The sequence below is a fragment of the Oratosquilla oratoria genome, chromosome 16 (assembly GCF_046742065.1).
Source record: "Oratosquilla oratoria isolate Oo_2021 chromosome 16, ASM4674206v1, whole genome shotgun sequence".
Classification (NCBI taxonomy): domain Eukaryota; kingdom Metazoa; phylum Arthropoda; class Malacostraca; order Stomatopoda; family Squillidae; genus Oratosquilla; species Oratosquilla oratoria.
In genome coordinates this window covers 46,990,556-47,007,200 of record NC_134792.1, presented here as the reverse complement: position 1 = coordinate 47,007,200, position 16,645 = coordinate 46,990,556, and the positions used below count along the sequence as shown (strand labels likewise).

At 44.1% G+C, this 16,645-nt stretch overlaps 1 protein-coding gene across 3 annotated transcripts in view; it reads right to left on the bottom strand.

The window, feature by feature from the left end:
• The window catches only part of LOC143033965 (uncharacterized), a 253,952-nt gene that overhangs the window by 69,395 nt on the left and 167,912 nt on the right, over positions 1-16,645 (bottom strand). Inside the window, exon 6 of one of the 3 annotated variants that reach the window (XM_076199704.1) lies at positions 9,364-10,094. The exons of the other annotated variants lie outside the window; for them this stretch is intronic. Within the exon in view, the coding sequence (XP_076055819.1) occupies positions 9,379-10,094 (716 nt within the window). The 3' untranslated portion in view covers positions 9,364-9,378. Of the gene's footprint in view, positions 1-9,363; positions 10,095-16,645 lie in introns of those variants that run through there. 3 annotated transcript variants of the gene reach the window in all.

The following is a 16,645-nucleotide window of genomic DNA, read 5'->3' as shown; positions in this document are numbered from 1 at the left end:
CGGAAAGGAACTGGGGAACTGCAGTTCAGGGTTCCAGGCGTCCGGACCCCGGGAAACTGCAGTCTGGGGCCGGGGAATTGCGAAGACGGAGCCGCGGGCCGAGCCACACCTTGTGTATCATTCTTGAAGCACACATGACGCGTATCACACGATCGAAGATACCTCGATTTACGCGAAGTCGCGTAAATCGAGAGTCCTGTCGTGGTGGTGGGGAAGGGTTTGGAGCGCCTTTGGACCAAATCATAAGTCAAGGTCCACGGACGAAAAACAGGTATAATGCTTTCATTTCAAATTGGCACTAACTTAATTAAATCGAACCTAATTGATAACCTCAATCCACAATTACAAAATAAGTTAACTAATAATAAACAAACCATACCAGTTTCAGAGCAATCGCTAGGCGATCAACTGCCAGGCGTTGCTAAGCGTTCTCTTTTTATGGTACAATACTCTCTCTTTCATCCTGGCTCACCCTCTCAGGTTTATACATCTCTGCTTGGATCCCCGTCGATGGCGGGTGGAGTGGGGGTGATGGGGCACCCTTTCCAAGCGATTCTATTCATCACCGTGGTAGAGCGGGATTGGGATTTATCTAGCGTCGCAACATCAATGGTCATTGACGGTGGTAGAGCGGGGGGGGGTCTTCTACCCCTGAAGAAATGCTTACATCCGGACTGCTCAGTCACCAGAATCCGGGTTTACGTCCGAATAAAAGGCTTGTAGAGTCATGCAAAGGCGTCTGTGCGAACAGATGGGTTTAAATAAATCCGCTGATATTTACGTGTAACCGACATTTAGCTGTGCTCGGAGCAGACGCCATGTTCTAAGATGCGACTGCCTTATGGTCTCCCTTGAATGCGTTTGACTGTGGATAAAAAAGTGCTGTTCATTTCTGTTGATAAATGGTTATTTGAAACTCTGTGTTTTTTATGCAGCCAACATGATAGTAATAAATAAATTCGAATCATACACAAACAAATTATGAAGTGTAATTATTCAGACACATTCAGGAAAAAATGTATTGCGCTAAGATAAAGCCAATGGCCACGGACAATACAAAACATGAAATAAAATCTAACTCGATAATGGACACAAATTGACTACAAAATCATCAAACGTGTGGGGCACACCATGCAGAAACAAAAATAAGATTGAAAACTGCAAAAGATAAAAATATAGAATATTGGAAAGTTGAATTACCTACGTATGCGTTGATGTTGTAGGCCGTTCCTAATGGACCTCTTTGTGAACCACAATAGCAAATAGAGAAACATAAATATCTTCCCTTATTCTACTGAACACCGTTTATCAATTTCCTTTCCTTTCTCTTCTTCTATGTAAATTTGCGTTACCCCCCCATTCCCCTCCCCCCAGTGTGTGGATCACAATAGCAAATAGAGAAACATAAATATCTTCCCTTATTCTACTGAACACCGTTTATCAATTTCCCTTCCTTTCTCTTCTCGTATGTAAATTTGCGTTACCGCCCATTCCCCTCCCCCAGGATAGAAAAGGAGTAACAGCGAATAGAGAAACATAAATTTCTTCCCTTATTATACTAAGCTCCGTTTACCCATTTCCTTTCCACTCTCCTTACCTATGTAATGTTGTGTCACCCCCTTCCCCTCCCCCAGGATAGAAAAGGAGTAATAGTAGAGAAACATAAATCATTTCCCTTGTTCTGCTCAACCGTGTATTACTACTATTATTGACAGTTCACCATCTCTGTCTTTACAAGGATGAAGAACGACTTATCCATCTCTTCCTTTCGTAACTGGAAAAACTCTTCCTAGTGATTATGGTTTCCGCCAGGCCATTTTATTCATCTCGCCCTCACTCCTTCTTTAATTAATACGGGATTAAGACATTGTTAACTTCTTGGAAATGATGACTAACTTTATAGATTTTGTTCTGGGTGATGAGGCTACTAACAGTGGCGACTCGTTGACTAAATTACTATATATGCGTGTGCGAGTGACAGGATTGGTATGTGTGCACGCGAGAGAGAGAGAGAGAGAGAGAGAGAGAGAGAGAGAGAGAGAGAGAGAGAGAGAGAGAGAGAGAGAGGGGGGAGGGGGGGATCAGGTGTGGTCGAAATTGGCCCTCTACGACCCGGCTTCCATTTATTGACCTGTGAATTCAGCTTTTATATCGTTGGCAGGATAGGTGCAGCCAGGTCAAACCACGCTGGCGTAGGTTAGACTGGGTTAGTTTAGGTAAAGTCTCACTAGTTTAGAATAGGTGCGATTATGTTCGGTTAGTTGCTCAGCGTGAAAATTAGTTTAAGTGCAGTTGTTAGCTTGGGTGAGATTAAGTTAGACTGAGTTGTGTTTGGTTGTATTAACTGGGATTAGGGAGGTTAGGTTCGATTAGATTTGATTAGGTTGGGTTGAGTTTTGGGTCGGTCAGATTTGGTTAATGATTTTCAGGTTAAGAATAGTTAGATGCTGTTTTAGGATAGGTTAGGTCAAGACTTTGATAGATTAAGTGCGTTTAACCCATTCAACTCCGATGACAAGATGTCTTGTCATTTGGTCAAATAAAACAAAAAATCATAAAACACCAAAATGTTTGATCAAACACCAGAAAAATATGACGTCAGTCCTCACTTCGCTGCGAGCGAAGCGAGGACTGACGTCATATTTTTCTGGTGTTTGATCAAACATTTTGGTGTTTTATGATTTTTTTTTTTATTTGACCAAATGACAAGACATCTTGTCATCGGAGTTGAATGGGTTAAGTTAATCTAGTTCAGGTTGGGTTAGGTCAAGGTTAGGGCGTGGTACAGGTGACCAAGCCTATTGAACCACAGCCGTGACCCGACAACATCCAAAGGACACGACAAACACACCCTTCCATGAAACCGACCTCTTTCTTCTCCAACAGGAAGTGACGTCATAACGCGCGATGTCGTTGGAAGCAGATCGTCAAGAAAGCCCTACATCAAGGTGCCTTTTCGTTCCCGGAGGCCCTTAAAGGGGGTCTCGCGTGGGGCACTGAGGGGAGTGGGGGGGGGGTCTCCGTTTTGGACGAGGGACCCGCGTGTCTGGAACAATCATCGTGAGGGCCCTAATGACGCCCAGACAAAACAGTAAACACGCGAAAGCCTTGGGATACAATGCTCTCATGCATCGGCAAAGCCTTACGGCTTCTAGTGTGATACGGAGAAACTGCTACAAGAGAATGAGGCCATAAAGGAGGGAGAGGGGGAGGGAGGGAGGGAGGGAGAGCGAGATAGAGAGAGAGAGAGAGAGAGAGAGAGAGAGAGAGAGAGAGAGAGAGAGAGAGAGAGAGAGAGAGAGAGGAAGGACCCCGAGGGAGATAGAGAGGGGATCGGGAAGAATGGGGAAGAAGGAGTGGGTAGAGATCAAAAGAGAGACGGAAGGAGAGAGAGAGGTGACGTAGTTGCGACGGCGGCGACAGGAGCCAGACAGGGCGGTTGGAGGGGCGGCGGCGGCGGCGACGGCGGCGGCGACGGCGGCGTGCCGAGCCCCCGACCCCGATCAATACAATCGCAAAAAGAAGAAGATGAAGAAGAAGAAGAGGGAAAAAAAAAGTCCCTGAAATTCTAGACCTCCACGTGATACTGTGACCACGCAGGGGCTCGTCACGGGTGACGGTGGGTTGGCCATCGCACCGAGTATACTCCAGCACGAAGAGGAACGAGCATACGCTGCACTCCGAAGGGCACCGGACGCGCGCGGGGGGTGGGGTTGGGGGTGGTACCCACTACGCATGTGCGTAGTCGGCCACGCACTCTGACATCGCATGTCACTTGCATCCGAGGTCACGGTTGGGTTGTTGGCGTAGGTATGTCTTAGTGGTAAAACATGAAATGCAATTTCGTGCAGGCACGTGTGCGTGACTTACAACCTCGAGGATCGAGGGTTTGAAAGCGTCATGCAAAGCGGTTGGTTGGACTTCCACACCCCACCCCTCCCCACAACCTTCTCCTACGAGAGAACACATTGTACTGTTTTCTTTAGCAAATACTCCCGTTCACAGTTCTCTACTTCGCATGGTACTGTTTTCTTTAGCGAATATTTCTCTTATGGACTCACAATGCACGCGGTCAATGCGCACGCATATTTCCACAGGACAGGTCAAACAAGTGCACACACAACGACACGGGAAATATATAAATAGATAAATGAATAAATAAATTTAAATAGAATAAAAATGCCTGTGAGATATGTTGCTGACACATGAACAGAGTTGTGTGTACGCATGCAACCTTCCAGTATATGCATATGCATGTGGCATTCCAGTGTAAAGTCGACATTCAATTATAAAGCTACACAAATGCCGCGTGTCATGCACGCACATCATGCCGTGTCATGAAGTATGAACAAAAATTAATTACATCATGTGGGGATACAGTATTTCATGAACTTACGGGGTGCCCCTATGGACCAGAATTTTTTTTTTCTTTTTAATAAGGGGTATTATGACCTTCCTTAAATTTCTCCTTTACCATTACCTCTGTGACCTTATCTCTTCTTGGGCCAATGTGTCATCAAGGATAGGAGTACCAGTTACTGGTAATAAAACGAAAAATAAAAACACGGACTTAATACGATACAATCCACATATAATACGAACCTTCTATTCATCTACACCATGAGGCACAAATCACGTGCTCACGCTGACGCAGACGACACTGACGTAGAAGGTTGTGACAAACGACAAGGACAGATGACTCTCCATTGTCGTCCAGCCCACGTAATGAAAACGGGGACCTATCACCTGCCACTTCAGATGTGGGTTGGTCACTTGGGCACACGCACACACGCCCTCAACCCCCATTTTCGGTGCAGCCCCGAGGAGCAGGCACTCGGTCTACGGACCGAGTCAAAGATCTCTATCAACTTTCCCGCTTTCTTTCACTCCCTCATCTACGGAGATCTGACAACCGGGGACTACTCTCTTTCTCCTCCCAACGCACATGACACAGAAACAGACCCACAGAAATACAACACTGGCCACGGCCAACTTTTCTTCCCGGAGAGGTCGACGAAAAGGCCTAAGGATCGTTGTCACCTACTGTGGGGTAGCGGGTATCCAGTTTTTGGAATTTATGGCAACAACTGTTACACACACACACACACACACACACACACACACACACACACACACACATATATATATATATATATATACACATATATAATCACAAAAAAACCACAGTCGGAATAAATGGAAACTCAGAAGAAAGTATAACTTCTGTATTTTGGCTAATAGCTATATAGCCCTCTTCAGGAAAGTACAGGTTCCCTTTTGACCTCACACCTCTACCACATATCCCCTCCCTTCTGACTCCGCCCTGCCCGACGGAATGCTTGTTTTTAGCTATGGCTGTTCCCTTTCCACTTGCATCTCAATTGTATTTATGTCTCTATCATTTCTTGTAACCTGTGCTTTCCTGAAAAGGGTTATAGCTATTAGCCGAAATATAGAAGTTTCCGTTTATTCCGACTGTGTGTTTTTTGTGATTATTTTATACATACATATATATATATATATATATATATATATATATATATATACACACACACATATATATATATATATATATATATGTGTGTGTGTGTGTGTCTGTGTGTGTGTGTGTGTGTGTGTGTAGATGGAAACCGTATATAGACCACTCTGCTGGTCACACGAAGTTGCACATATTTCAAAACAATGTACTCAGCCTGCCCTCTGGAGGCAAATCCTGGAGTAAGTAAACAATAACAAAGGCAGAATGCATCAAAGCTTGCCCAATTTATGAGGAATCACGCATTTCTATAACAATAATGTTTTGTTGCCGGTGCTTTTGAAGGACAATAAGTCATTTCAGTTTTCAAGTTATGTAGCTTTTGTCGCTTCCACGAGGCAAAACGGTCACGTTCAATTGCTGCATTTGGCATATCATTACGACATAGACAATTGCATCGATTTATATGTATCTATCAAATCCAACACACCGTATAGCATTCTGAACGAGGCATGATTAGTTATGGGCTAAAGGTTTTCAAATAACGTCTACGTACCATAAAGGGGTTATTTTAAATTGTAATAAATAAATAAATAAACAACGAAAAAATATAAAATCCAACACACCTTATAGCATTGTGAACGAGGCACGATTAGTTATGGGCTACAGGTTTTGAAATAACGTCTACGTACCATAAATAAATAAATAAACGTAATAGATGTAATAAATGTAATAAATGAATAAACAACGAAAAAATATTAGAATAAAATCATAATAAGAATGGAATGAAAATGTATTTGAAACATATTCAAAACAAAGTCTTATTTCTAACATGACTTCGGACAAAAATATGTATAAAAATCCATACAAACCCGACTCAGATCAAGAAAATTGGACGGAATTGCCTCCAACAACCCACATCAACTAAAATATTCCTTTATGTGAATAAAACATTATCACTACTTTTGGTCAAAGTACTCTTATTCAAATACATTTGCACTCATACTAAACCCGATGGTCCTTGCATTTCAACAAAATATTATACATTTACGAAATTACTCCTCGCATTTCAAAATATATCATTACCATGACGTGAAATCTGTTGACAAACCTTTGCTATGCATACAATATCCCATCTCACATACTTCAATGAATATAATTCAATTACACGCTCTTCCTATGTTGCACATCCTCTACCCAAAGCAAATTCAATTTTTATCGTCCTCATTTGCAAATCCATAAACATGATCTTTCATGAGAAATATATCGTACCGCAAAATACACATTCTCTGCTATTACTACATTCTATTGGGATATATGCATTGCCGATCGTTGGTATCATTCTCACAACAGCGCTATTACATGGATTTCTGCATAACTATTGAATTCCTACTACTATATCCAGTATTACAACGAGTCGTCAACATCCATTGGGCCGTGATACTGTATGACGATTCTATTATGTCGCGACCCCTCCCCCGATGAAAATTAAGACCTTGTTACGTCATACAAGTACACAAACCGACGGCAGAAGACTACATATGTATGGGACTGTGGAAATCCAGCGTTATGAGTTTGCGCACTCACACACACACACACACACACACACACACACACACACACACGCACGCACACACTCACACACGTCCAATGCATTTAAATGCATCATTAACCACTTGAATGGTAATATGGTATAGCAAACATAACTACCTTGCATTAGCATACAATTTCTCACTAGTAGACTCATGTCAAGATGCTCATATTTGAACATGTTCACATATTTGTCAGTCATGGAACGGTTCTCTTAAACAACATGATGTCATAGATACGCGTCTATTTTCGATGCTTTCTATTTTCACGCGCCACCACATATGAAGACTCACGATCAATGTCTTTGTACACTTGTACACAAGTAATACCAGGACACGTACATAATCACATGTGGTATATACAAAAGCATTCAAACGCAAACAATTCAATACAGCAATCATATACGATTATACGCCAAAATAAACGCGCTCTCATACGTCAAGAACACGCCAAACGCTCGCATTTATACGTCATTTTCCAGGCGCATTCACACAAACCAACTCCTTTCCTAATTACAACTTTCCAGAAAAAACAATCAAATTCTAAACTGTTATCACAAATAAGACAAACTTTGAAGAATTTTGGTTCAAGTTTTTATTGAAAATACACAATATGTGAACAACAGTGATATATTTATACGAACAAAAGAGACTTTTTTCGTGACTGGGCAGTGCCGGCAGAGGCACCCACCCAAACGCACGTATACAGTATGTACATACACACGTACGCACGTACGCACACGCAAGCGATCGGGCGGGCCTATAGGTGGGAGTGGGGGATGGAGGGAGCGAGCAATCATCAAAAGCTCCATGCTCCTGCCCTCCCTCCCTCCCCCCATAGGGAGAACCAACAACACCGCCAGTCTCAGAACTCTGCCTTCTCCCCCGTGCGCGACACCAACGCACGAGAATGGGCAAGACAACAACAAACAAGTAAATGAAGAGTAGCGTCGTTGGAGCTTCCGCGCGGGGAGCCAAACGAATACCATTGCTGCTACAGATGAACGTTAGCACCGAGGGTGGGTGGGGGAGGTGAGGGGGGATCCAATTGACGACATGACGTCACACTTAGGCAGCAACGACGACGCCTGGCACACACATACAAGCATTATCCCCTTTCTGTATCGAAAGATACTTGTGGTTTGTCTTTCTTAATGCCAGGCAATTTTATTCAGCTTAGAATACTCCATCGTTGAGCAGCATTTTACAATTGAAAATTATTCACGCACTTGCATACCCACACAACGACAAACTTGCATACCCACACAACGACAAACGCCCAAACACTGACATGTATATTAAAAAAACATATATTTGACAAACATACACCACGAATATACGCTTCGTTTTTACAAATGGAGTTGAGCGTTCATGTACACACACACATACACACACACCTTAGGGTAATCTCACTTTAATACAATCTGTTTATTAACCATGTACACGCTCGACGTCTTGTGCACGCGCATACAAAAGCATTTCTTCCACTCTATATATTCTTCTATATTCTACTCTTACAAGGTCTAGAAATTACTTAAGGAAAATAGCTCAATATTTTTCTTATCTTGGTAACAATCATAATCCAAAGAAGTGATCTGAGTTCAGTTAAGTTTTTCATAAATGAAAAAATAACTTTTATAAGGAACGCAGCAGCACAAGCAGCAACTGTCGTATACTTTAATGTGGCTCACCCGAAGATGGGCGACCATTTGGCACATAAGAAGGGCAGCGCAGAGATGCACTTCATCAGGAAGGAACGTGGAGTACAAAGAGTGGAGCACCTTGGCCTATGGTACTATGGATCTTAGACTCGTTCAGCAGGTGCGTGGCGTCAGCACGAGTCTCGATGGTCCTAGGTGACCTTATGGTCCATACAGACTCCAGCCCATGTCGATACAAGAACAGGGCTCTTCACGGGGCATCGAGGCGCGTTTGAGCGATGATGTCGCTATGGGCTTTGCGCCTGACGAGGGGAAAAGGTGAGTTTGAGAGGAGAGTGAGGGGTGGTTGGGTTGGACACTCTTGCTAAAAAAAGAAGAAAAGTGAACGAATGTTTGCTTTCCCCTCGCGTAACTTTTTGGCCAAACATTTAAGTTGATTTGGCCAACACTGTGAGGGAAAGCTCCCATAGCGACGCCCTGGGCTCTGTACTCGTCCACTGCCAATTACAGCTGTCTTTTACATATCCACTGCACACACACGCACACACACACACACACACGCACACACACACCTGGCCCCAGACACACAAAAAAATATCTTCCTACTTCAAACTAATCCCCTTCGGAGGATCCCCTCCTCCCCAGGTGGGAACTAGAGTGCCGCCGTGCCATCCCTGGCGGCACTGTGCACGTTGTTGGCACCCGACACGGGTGAGTGGGGACCCCCCAAGGGTCCCACAGGACCCTGAAGACGTGTGGCAGAGACGAACTCCTCAGGGATTTGATGGGGAGGTGGTGGAAGAGAAGGAAGAGGGGGAGGGGGAGGGGGAGGAGGAGGAGAAGGCGTGAGCGGCGGCGGAGGTGGTGGAGGTGGCTGTGATAAGTCTGGAGGTGGTTCTTGGTGTTGCTGATAGTGTTGCGAGTGCTGATGTTGCGGGTGATGAGGATGATGCTGATGATGTTGCTGAAGATGTGGGGGTTGTGGCTGAGGGGGCTGGGGCTGGGGCTGCTGCTGCTGCTGCTCGAGGAGGGCGACTGTCGGGAGCGGGAGCGCCCCTCCGGGTTCACGGTCGCGATGGTAGCGGGAGATGTGGGAAAGGAGCGAGTTCCGGGAGGAGTACTCCTTGTTGCAGCGGGCGCAGGTGAGGCGCTGCGGGTAGGCCGAGTGTTTGTCCTCGAGGTGCGTCCGAAGGATGTACTTGTTGGAGCACACGCGCCCGCACAACGGACACGAAGCCGGCGCCCGGCACGGGAACCGCTCTTGGCCGGCTCCTCCTCCTCCTCCCACGGTCCCCCCGGGAGCCGACGCCGCCGGTGCCGCCGCCGCCGCCGCCGCCACCGCCGCCGCAGACATGCCGACCCCAGCACCTGAAAGAAGGGCAGCGGCGCGTACAGCATCAGGGAGGACGGGGGGCGAGGGCCAGCTGCCGGATGGCTGCTGCTAGCAGTAGTACCAGTAGTAGTACTGGTAGTAGTAGTAGTTAGTAGCACTTGCAATTGTAGCATGGGTACAAGTGATGGGTATAGTACTTGTGATCATGGTAATAGTAATGATAGTATTAGTAGTGGTACTTAGGGTAAGAATGATATTTGTGGTTCAAGTAGTAATAGTAAAAGCAGTTGTAGAAGTAATAGCAGTAGTAATAGTGACATAAACAGAAACAGTATAGCAGTAGTAATAGTGACATCAACAGAAACAGTAGGAGCATAGTACAGTAGTAGAGGTACGTACCGACAAAAACAGAAATAGTTGCGGATAGTAGTCTGATAGTACAACCGGACAAATGAACGTGAGAAGACGCATCAACATGAGCAATAGGGGCTAGTTACGGTTACACTGGCTAGAGTGCTAGTTGCACTAGCAACAGCAGCTCCCGATAAATGGGGGGGAGGGGGAGACGAACAACGCAATGCACGGGTACAAATGTGAGCGTCGCGGTGACAGTGCCAAGACAGACAGGATGCCAAGGCACGGTGCCATCCGTACCCCGTGGACTTCCAAACAGCCACTTCACTACTGACTGGGGAAGGAGGGGGAAAAGGGTAAGGAGGAAATGGGGGGAGGAAAGGGGGGGAGGAGGGGAAGCGGGACGCTGAGAGGGAAGCCATTGAAATGAAAATATAGCCTGACGTCACACAAAAAAAAGCAAATTAAACCATGTATAATAAATAAATTATTAAATAAACAACTAGAAATAAAAAGATAAACTGCCCCCTCGCCCCACTATGGGAAGGGTGAACAGATATATTCCAAAGTCTCTCGCAGTCAGTGGGGTGTCATGGAGATGAAGAGAATTGCCTGCCGGCACCCCCGGTGCAGAAGGGGCCTGAGAACAAAGCGTTTGTGTATCATCTCATGTCGCCAATCACTTTCAGATCCGCAGCACAGTCACGAAAACATTTCTCAAAGCACGCACGCACGCACGCACGCACACGGAAACACGCACGCGAGAAAAATAAAATAAAACAAAAAAGCCACGCTCATTGCCCCCAGCCATAAACTGTTTTAGCGATCCTGTTTCATCCTCTTTATATATATAAAAAAAAATCCACCTTCTCCCGAATTCCCCCTTCTAAGCCTTAGTCCCTGTCGTTCTCCTCCTCCTCCTCCTCCCCCTCCTGCGAGGCGAATTGTACGCCGCTGCCAGAAACGAAGTAGCTTGGGGGAGACGGGGGGTGGGTGGGGGTAATACGACCCACCTCTGAACGTTCTCCCCACCCACCCATACGCCACCCCCCTACTTCCCCTCTACGCTTCTGTTATTCCTCTCGGTAGCAACGCCACGTGGGGGGAACAGATCTCATACACTCCCCCTCTTCCCTTCCTCCCCCCCCTCTCTCTCTCTTTCTCTCTCTCTCTCTCTATCGGTATACCTTGCAATCAGGAACGAGGTTGGCACAGCCTGCAACCGTGCAAACCCACCTGCTTTGGCACTTCACGCTGATGCAATGGCATGGCACCCAACCACTGCATCTGGCACCTACAGTGCCATGGAAAGGCACCTCCGTAATACAACCTGCCCCGGTTCCGGCCACCTGGGTCAGGGGAATCTGCACTAGCACCCTCTACCTCCTCTTCATCCGGGGAATACCCCCCCCCCCCTTAAAGCTCCCGGGTCCGGCCAAGCAGTTTTATTCAGCTCTGTCAAAGACCCCGCAGGGTGGCGGCCTCGATGCCTCCAAGAATCGAAACCAGCAGTCTTCCAAAACTCGCTTGAGACTCCTTAAAGCCGAATGAAACTATCTGGCGCTTACCGAAACAATGTATATATATATATATATATATATATATATATATATATATATATATATATATATATATATACATACATTATTGTGTGTGTGTGTGTGTGTGTGTGTGTGTGTGTGTGTGTGTGTGTGTGTGTGTGTGTGTGTGTGCAACACTGAATGGGTCCCAATTGAATAGATACATTTTTATCAACCACAATGCACTTTAATTCTAAACTATCAACATCGGGAGATCCGTGGAGGCCAACAACAATATCTCTCTTGATGAAGCAATCGGTTAAGTCACTACAGCACTTGTCACGTGCTAGCCGGGTTCGAGTCCTTGGCCGTACCACGTTTCAATTTCTGCATGTTGGCCTCCACGGATCTCCCGATGTTGATGGCTTAGAATTAAAGTGCATTGTGGTTGATAAAAATGTGTGTGTGTGTATATATATATATATATATATATATATATATATATATATATATATATATATATATAATGTATATATATATATATACTTTGCTCGAACGCACCTCATTTGGCGGCAAAAACCATATTATCTTGTTCATTTGAACGGAGTGTCAATGGATACAGGCACGGTTCAGTCTGAGATCCATCAATCCATCCATCCATCTACTTTACCAAAATCGTGTGCGGTCTCTTCTTCCAGTTTACCAAGCATGTCGCGACTATAAACACGTGTACCCCGCTGTAAACAAAGGGATAGAATTGAAATCCATATTGAGATATAGATTCTTGAAAGGTATTGGATCCAAAAGAAGTACCTGTGGGCATTAGCTTTTATTTATTTATTTGTTTTTTAATATTTAATACCTACAAGACCACAACCACTCCCGTCCCGAGCAATTTATTTAATTATGCCTGCCGTCAAATGATTTAATTCAATTCCGCTGTACACTTTCCTCTAGGACGGAATCAGCTACCGCTAGACGATTTTATTCACTTCGGAGAGAGATTTCCACCTCTCGGTGACAAATATCAGTCTCGATCAGGACCCTTTGGCCATGGAGTGGGTGGGTGGAGTCTCAGGCATGGGTAGAACGTATCATTATCTTGACAAACTTGAGCCCCGCATTGGCAGACCTCACGGAGACACCCAAAGGAACATCATCAGCCAGCCCTTCACATCCCCCTTATTCGAATACCCACAGTGACACGAGAAGACACATCGACGTGCCATCTCTGATACCCTACAACATTGCAAGAGGTCTTCAACCCCCTCCGTACCGGGTGGAAGAACTTCTTTCACCCCAACTACCGCCAGGTCGGTTTAATCCGCTTCTTCTGTCTCACCCGATTCGACGGGGGAAAGGGAGACGGGACACCACGACGAATCCTGTGCCTACCGAATGGCACTTTATCTATTTTCTTCTGGCTGCCGTCAATCAGATTCGTTCATTCCCGTGGCATTCGCCCTCCTCCCCCACATGGCACTGAAGGGATGTAATTTTTTTTTTTTTTCAGATCTGTGTACTGGATGAGTCAATTGTTTTTCTACAGCGACGTCAGATGTTTGTCTTTCTTTTATTCCCGTGTACTTTGATCAGCTCTGTTATCCTTTCTTCAGTTATTTAACAACAACTGGCCTGGTCCAAATCAACTTTTGTTATCGGTAATTCCCCTCTCCCCCCCCCCTTTGGAAAATACTCGGTCCTTTGACTCCTAAGCTGCTTTTGAATAAACCATCGCTGCTGTTGTTGTTGTTGTTGTTTTTATCGTTATCATCATAATAGGTCTTCATCAGATCAAGTCAATTTATCCTTTGCCTTTCTGTTCATAAGCTTGACCTTTCAATGTGTGTGTATATAAGAGAGAGAGAGAGAGAGAGAGAGAGAGAGAGAGAGAGAGAGAGAGAGAGAGAGAGAGAGAGAGAGAGAGAGAGAGAGAGAGAGAGAGAGAGAGAGAGAGAGAGAGAGAGAGAGAGAGAGAGAGAGAGAGAGATATATATTAGGAACAGCAGTCGCGTCTTCCACTACCCAAGACAATCTGACCAGTCCGCCCCCCGCCCTCCCCCAGGACACAAGTACTCAACCTCGGCTCAAAACAGGAGCCATGGCGGAAAAGGTGGGCACGGGGTGGGGGTGGGGGTTGGGGGCTTGATAGGTTGCTTACAGAATCACAGCCAACTCCTCAACTCGTCACGGTTGTCCCCTCCAAAGTGTAGTGTGAAATCTGACCACTAAGAACCATTCACCCTCGGTGGGCGAATGACGTCAGGTGGAGGAGTATCTTATTGAGCCAATCGGGTGGATCAGAGTTTGCGGGGAGGGCGTATGTTTGTTCATTTTTGCATTAATGAAAAATAAGATGTCCCATTTACCTAAATATCCTTCTAGGAAACGCCAGATTACCCCCGTGTACATAATAGGATCCTCAATCTCCATCCATTTTGGCAATTAAATGATAAAATCTCCCGAGTCTGTCAACCACTATGGTTTTACCAGATATCTAATTTCTTCTTCTTACTGTTGGCGTTGCGTTGCTGTCCTCCACATCCGCCTCCTTCTCCTCCTCCTCTTTCTCCTACGAGAACTTATGTACCCTTCTCAGTTTTTTTTTTCTAGTGCCTCTTCTCTCAATGTCACTATTTTCCTTCAATTTTCATCTCCAATAAAGCAAAATAGAATAATATCAAGGGGGCATACAAAAGAATAATAATCCATCTCACTACACAGGAAGCGTCTGGTAGATGAATAAAATAGCCTGGTGGAGGGCAGGACAAATGAGAACAAGGCGAAGCAGGAAGGGGGTGGGGACATAGAATATATAAAATAGAATATATAAAATTAAGTAAATAAATATAATGAACAATGTAAATAAAATAAAAATATAAAATCAATAAAACAAATTAAATAGACGAAATAAATAAATTAGATAAATTGATAAAATAGAATGAATACATAAATACATCAGGTACTATGAGTTGATCGACATGCTAAACGCTTTCCTGTTAACCAGAATTAAATAAATCAAGCCTAACACGACAGACTGTCGTGGCACAATATCAGTTCACGAAAAAATTAAATCCTGAAAGGGTTATCACAGAGCCCGTGACAGTTTAATATAATTTTGTCGATATTACTTTTCCTTTTTTTCCAAAGAGGATTGACGCATAAAGAATCTGCATCTAACCAAACTCTATTCTACATCTTGTCAACAAAAACTTGCACACTGATAAAGCGTGAGAGAAAAAAAAACATGTCGGGGCGATAGCATAGTATTATTATCATTATTTTACAAAATTACATGCAAAATGCAGCTGGTTGAGTATGATGAGAATTAACGACATATTCAAAAGATTCTGGTAATTTTCCACGCATGAGTAAGCGCTCTACCGGAGAATGATATACTTCATATAGTCACGTCCAAAAGGATTTGTTACAAGTTCATGTCCTTCAGAATGCAAATAAACAGTTCATTCATGAGTATTTTTGTATATTTCCTATCCAATGTTTGCTTCACTATGTAATACATATTCTTATGTATTAATATATATATATATATATATATATATATATATATATATATATATATATATATATATATATATATATATATATATAAAATCAGTAACAAGCATTGTAACTGCATGGCTAAATTCATACACGACACGATTGTACCCCGATGACGTCATGCCTGTGACAAACACGCAAGTGTTCGACAGTGCTGATCTGAAAATAAATTGTCCTTTTCAAGTAAGTCGTTTTTCGTTTTCAGCAACACGAGACCCTTACACGTAACTTTCGCACTACTAGTAGGTTTGAAATATTTTCTGGTATGGAAATATATCGATTGCAAAATAATTCTGCTCTCCATTTTCATATACTCTTTAGTTTATTTTCAGTTAGTATTAATATGACAGAAAAATTTGAAAGCAATGAAAATATGATTTAGAAGGAAATTACGAGAAGAGGAGGTAAGTCAAGTACCAGAAGAAAAGGAAAAAGGCACAGATGGACAGATCATAAAGGGAGCAGAGACGGTAAGGGGAAGATGGGCAGAGTAATTTAGAGCTGTTGAATGTGGAGGAAGATAGAGATTGATGGTAGCAGTGGAAGGCATTAAGAAAATGACGGTGATGGGAGAGGAAAATGAAGAGACAAGAAAATATGAGGTGCAAGTAGCTCTGAAAATGATGAAAACATGTAAGGCACCTGGGTTAGATGGGTGTCATACAGAATGTCTGAAGGGAGGTACAGTAATAGTGGACTAGCTAGTGAGGTTGTTTAATATATGTCTAACGGAGGGCAGAGTGCCGGAGGACTGGAGGAGTACCGGTATAGTTCCGGAGTACAAGGGAAAATGGGACAAATATGAGTGTAGTACTTTCAGAGGGATCAGATTGATAAGTGTAGTTGGCAAGGTTTATGGGGGGGTTGTAACTGAGAAGATTAGGAGAAGAACAGAAAGAGCAACTGCTGAGGAACAGTGTGGGTTTAGGAAAGGTAGGGGTTGAGTCAATATTTTTGTGGCATGGAAGATGTCTGAGGAAGTTTTAGCCAAAGGTAATGGTGTTTTATGGACCTTTATGAATTTGGAAAAAGGTTTATGACTGGGTAGACAGGAAGGCACTGTGGGAGGTTTTGCAGATATATGGGATTGGAGGAAAGCTTTTAGGGCAGTCAAGGGTTTTTTTTTTATGAGAGTAGAAGAGCCTGTGTTA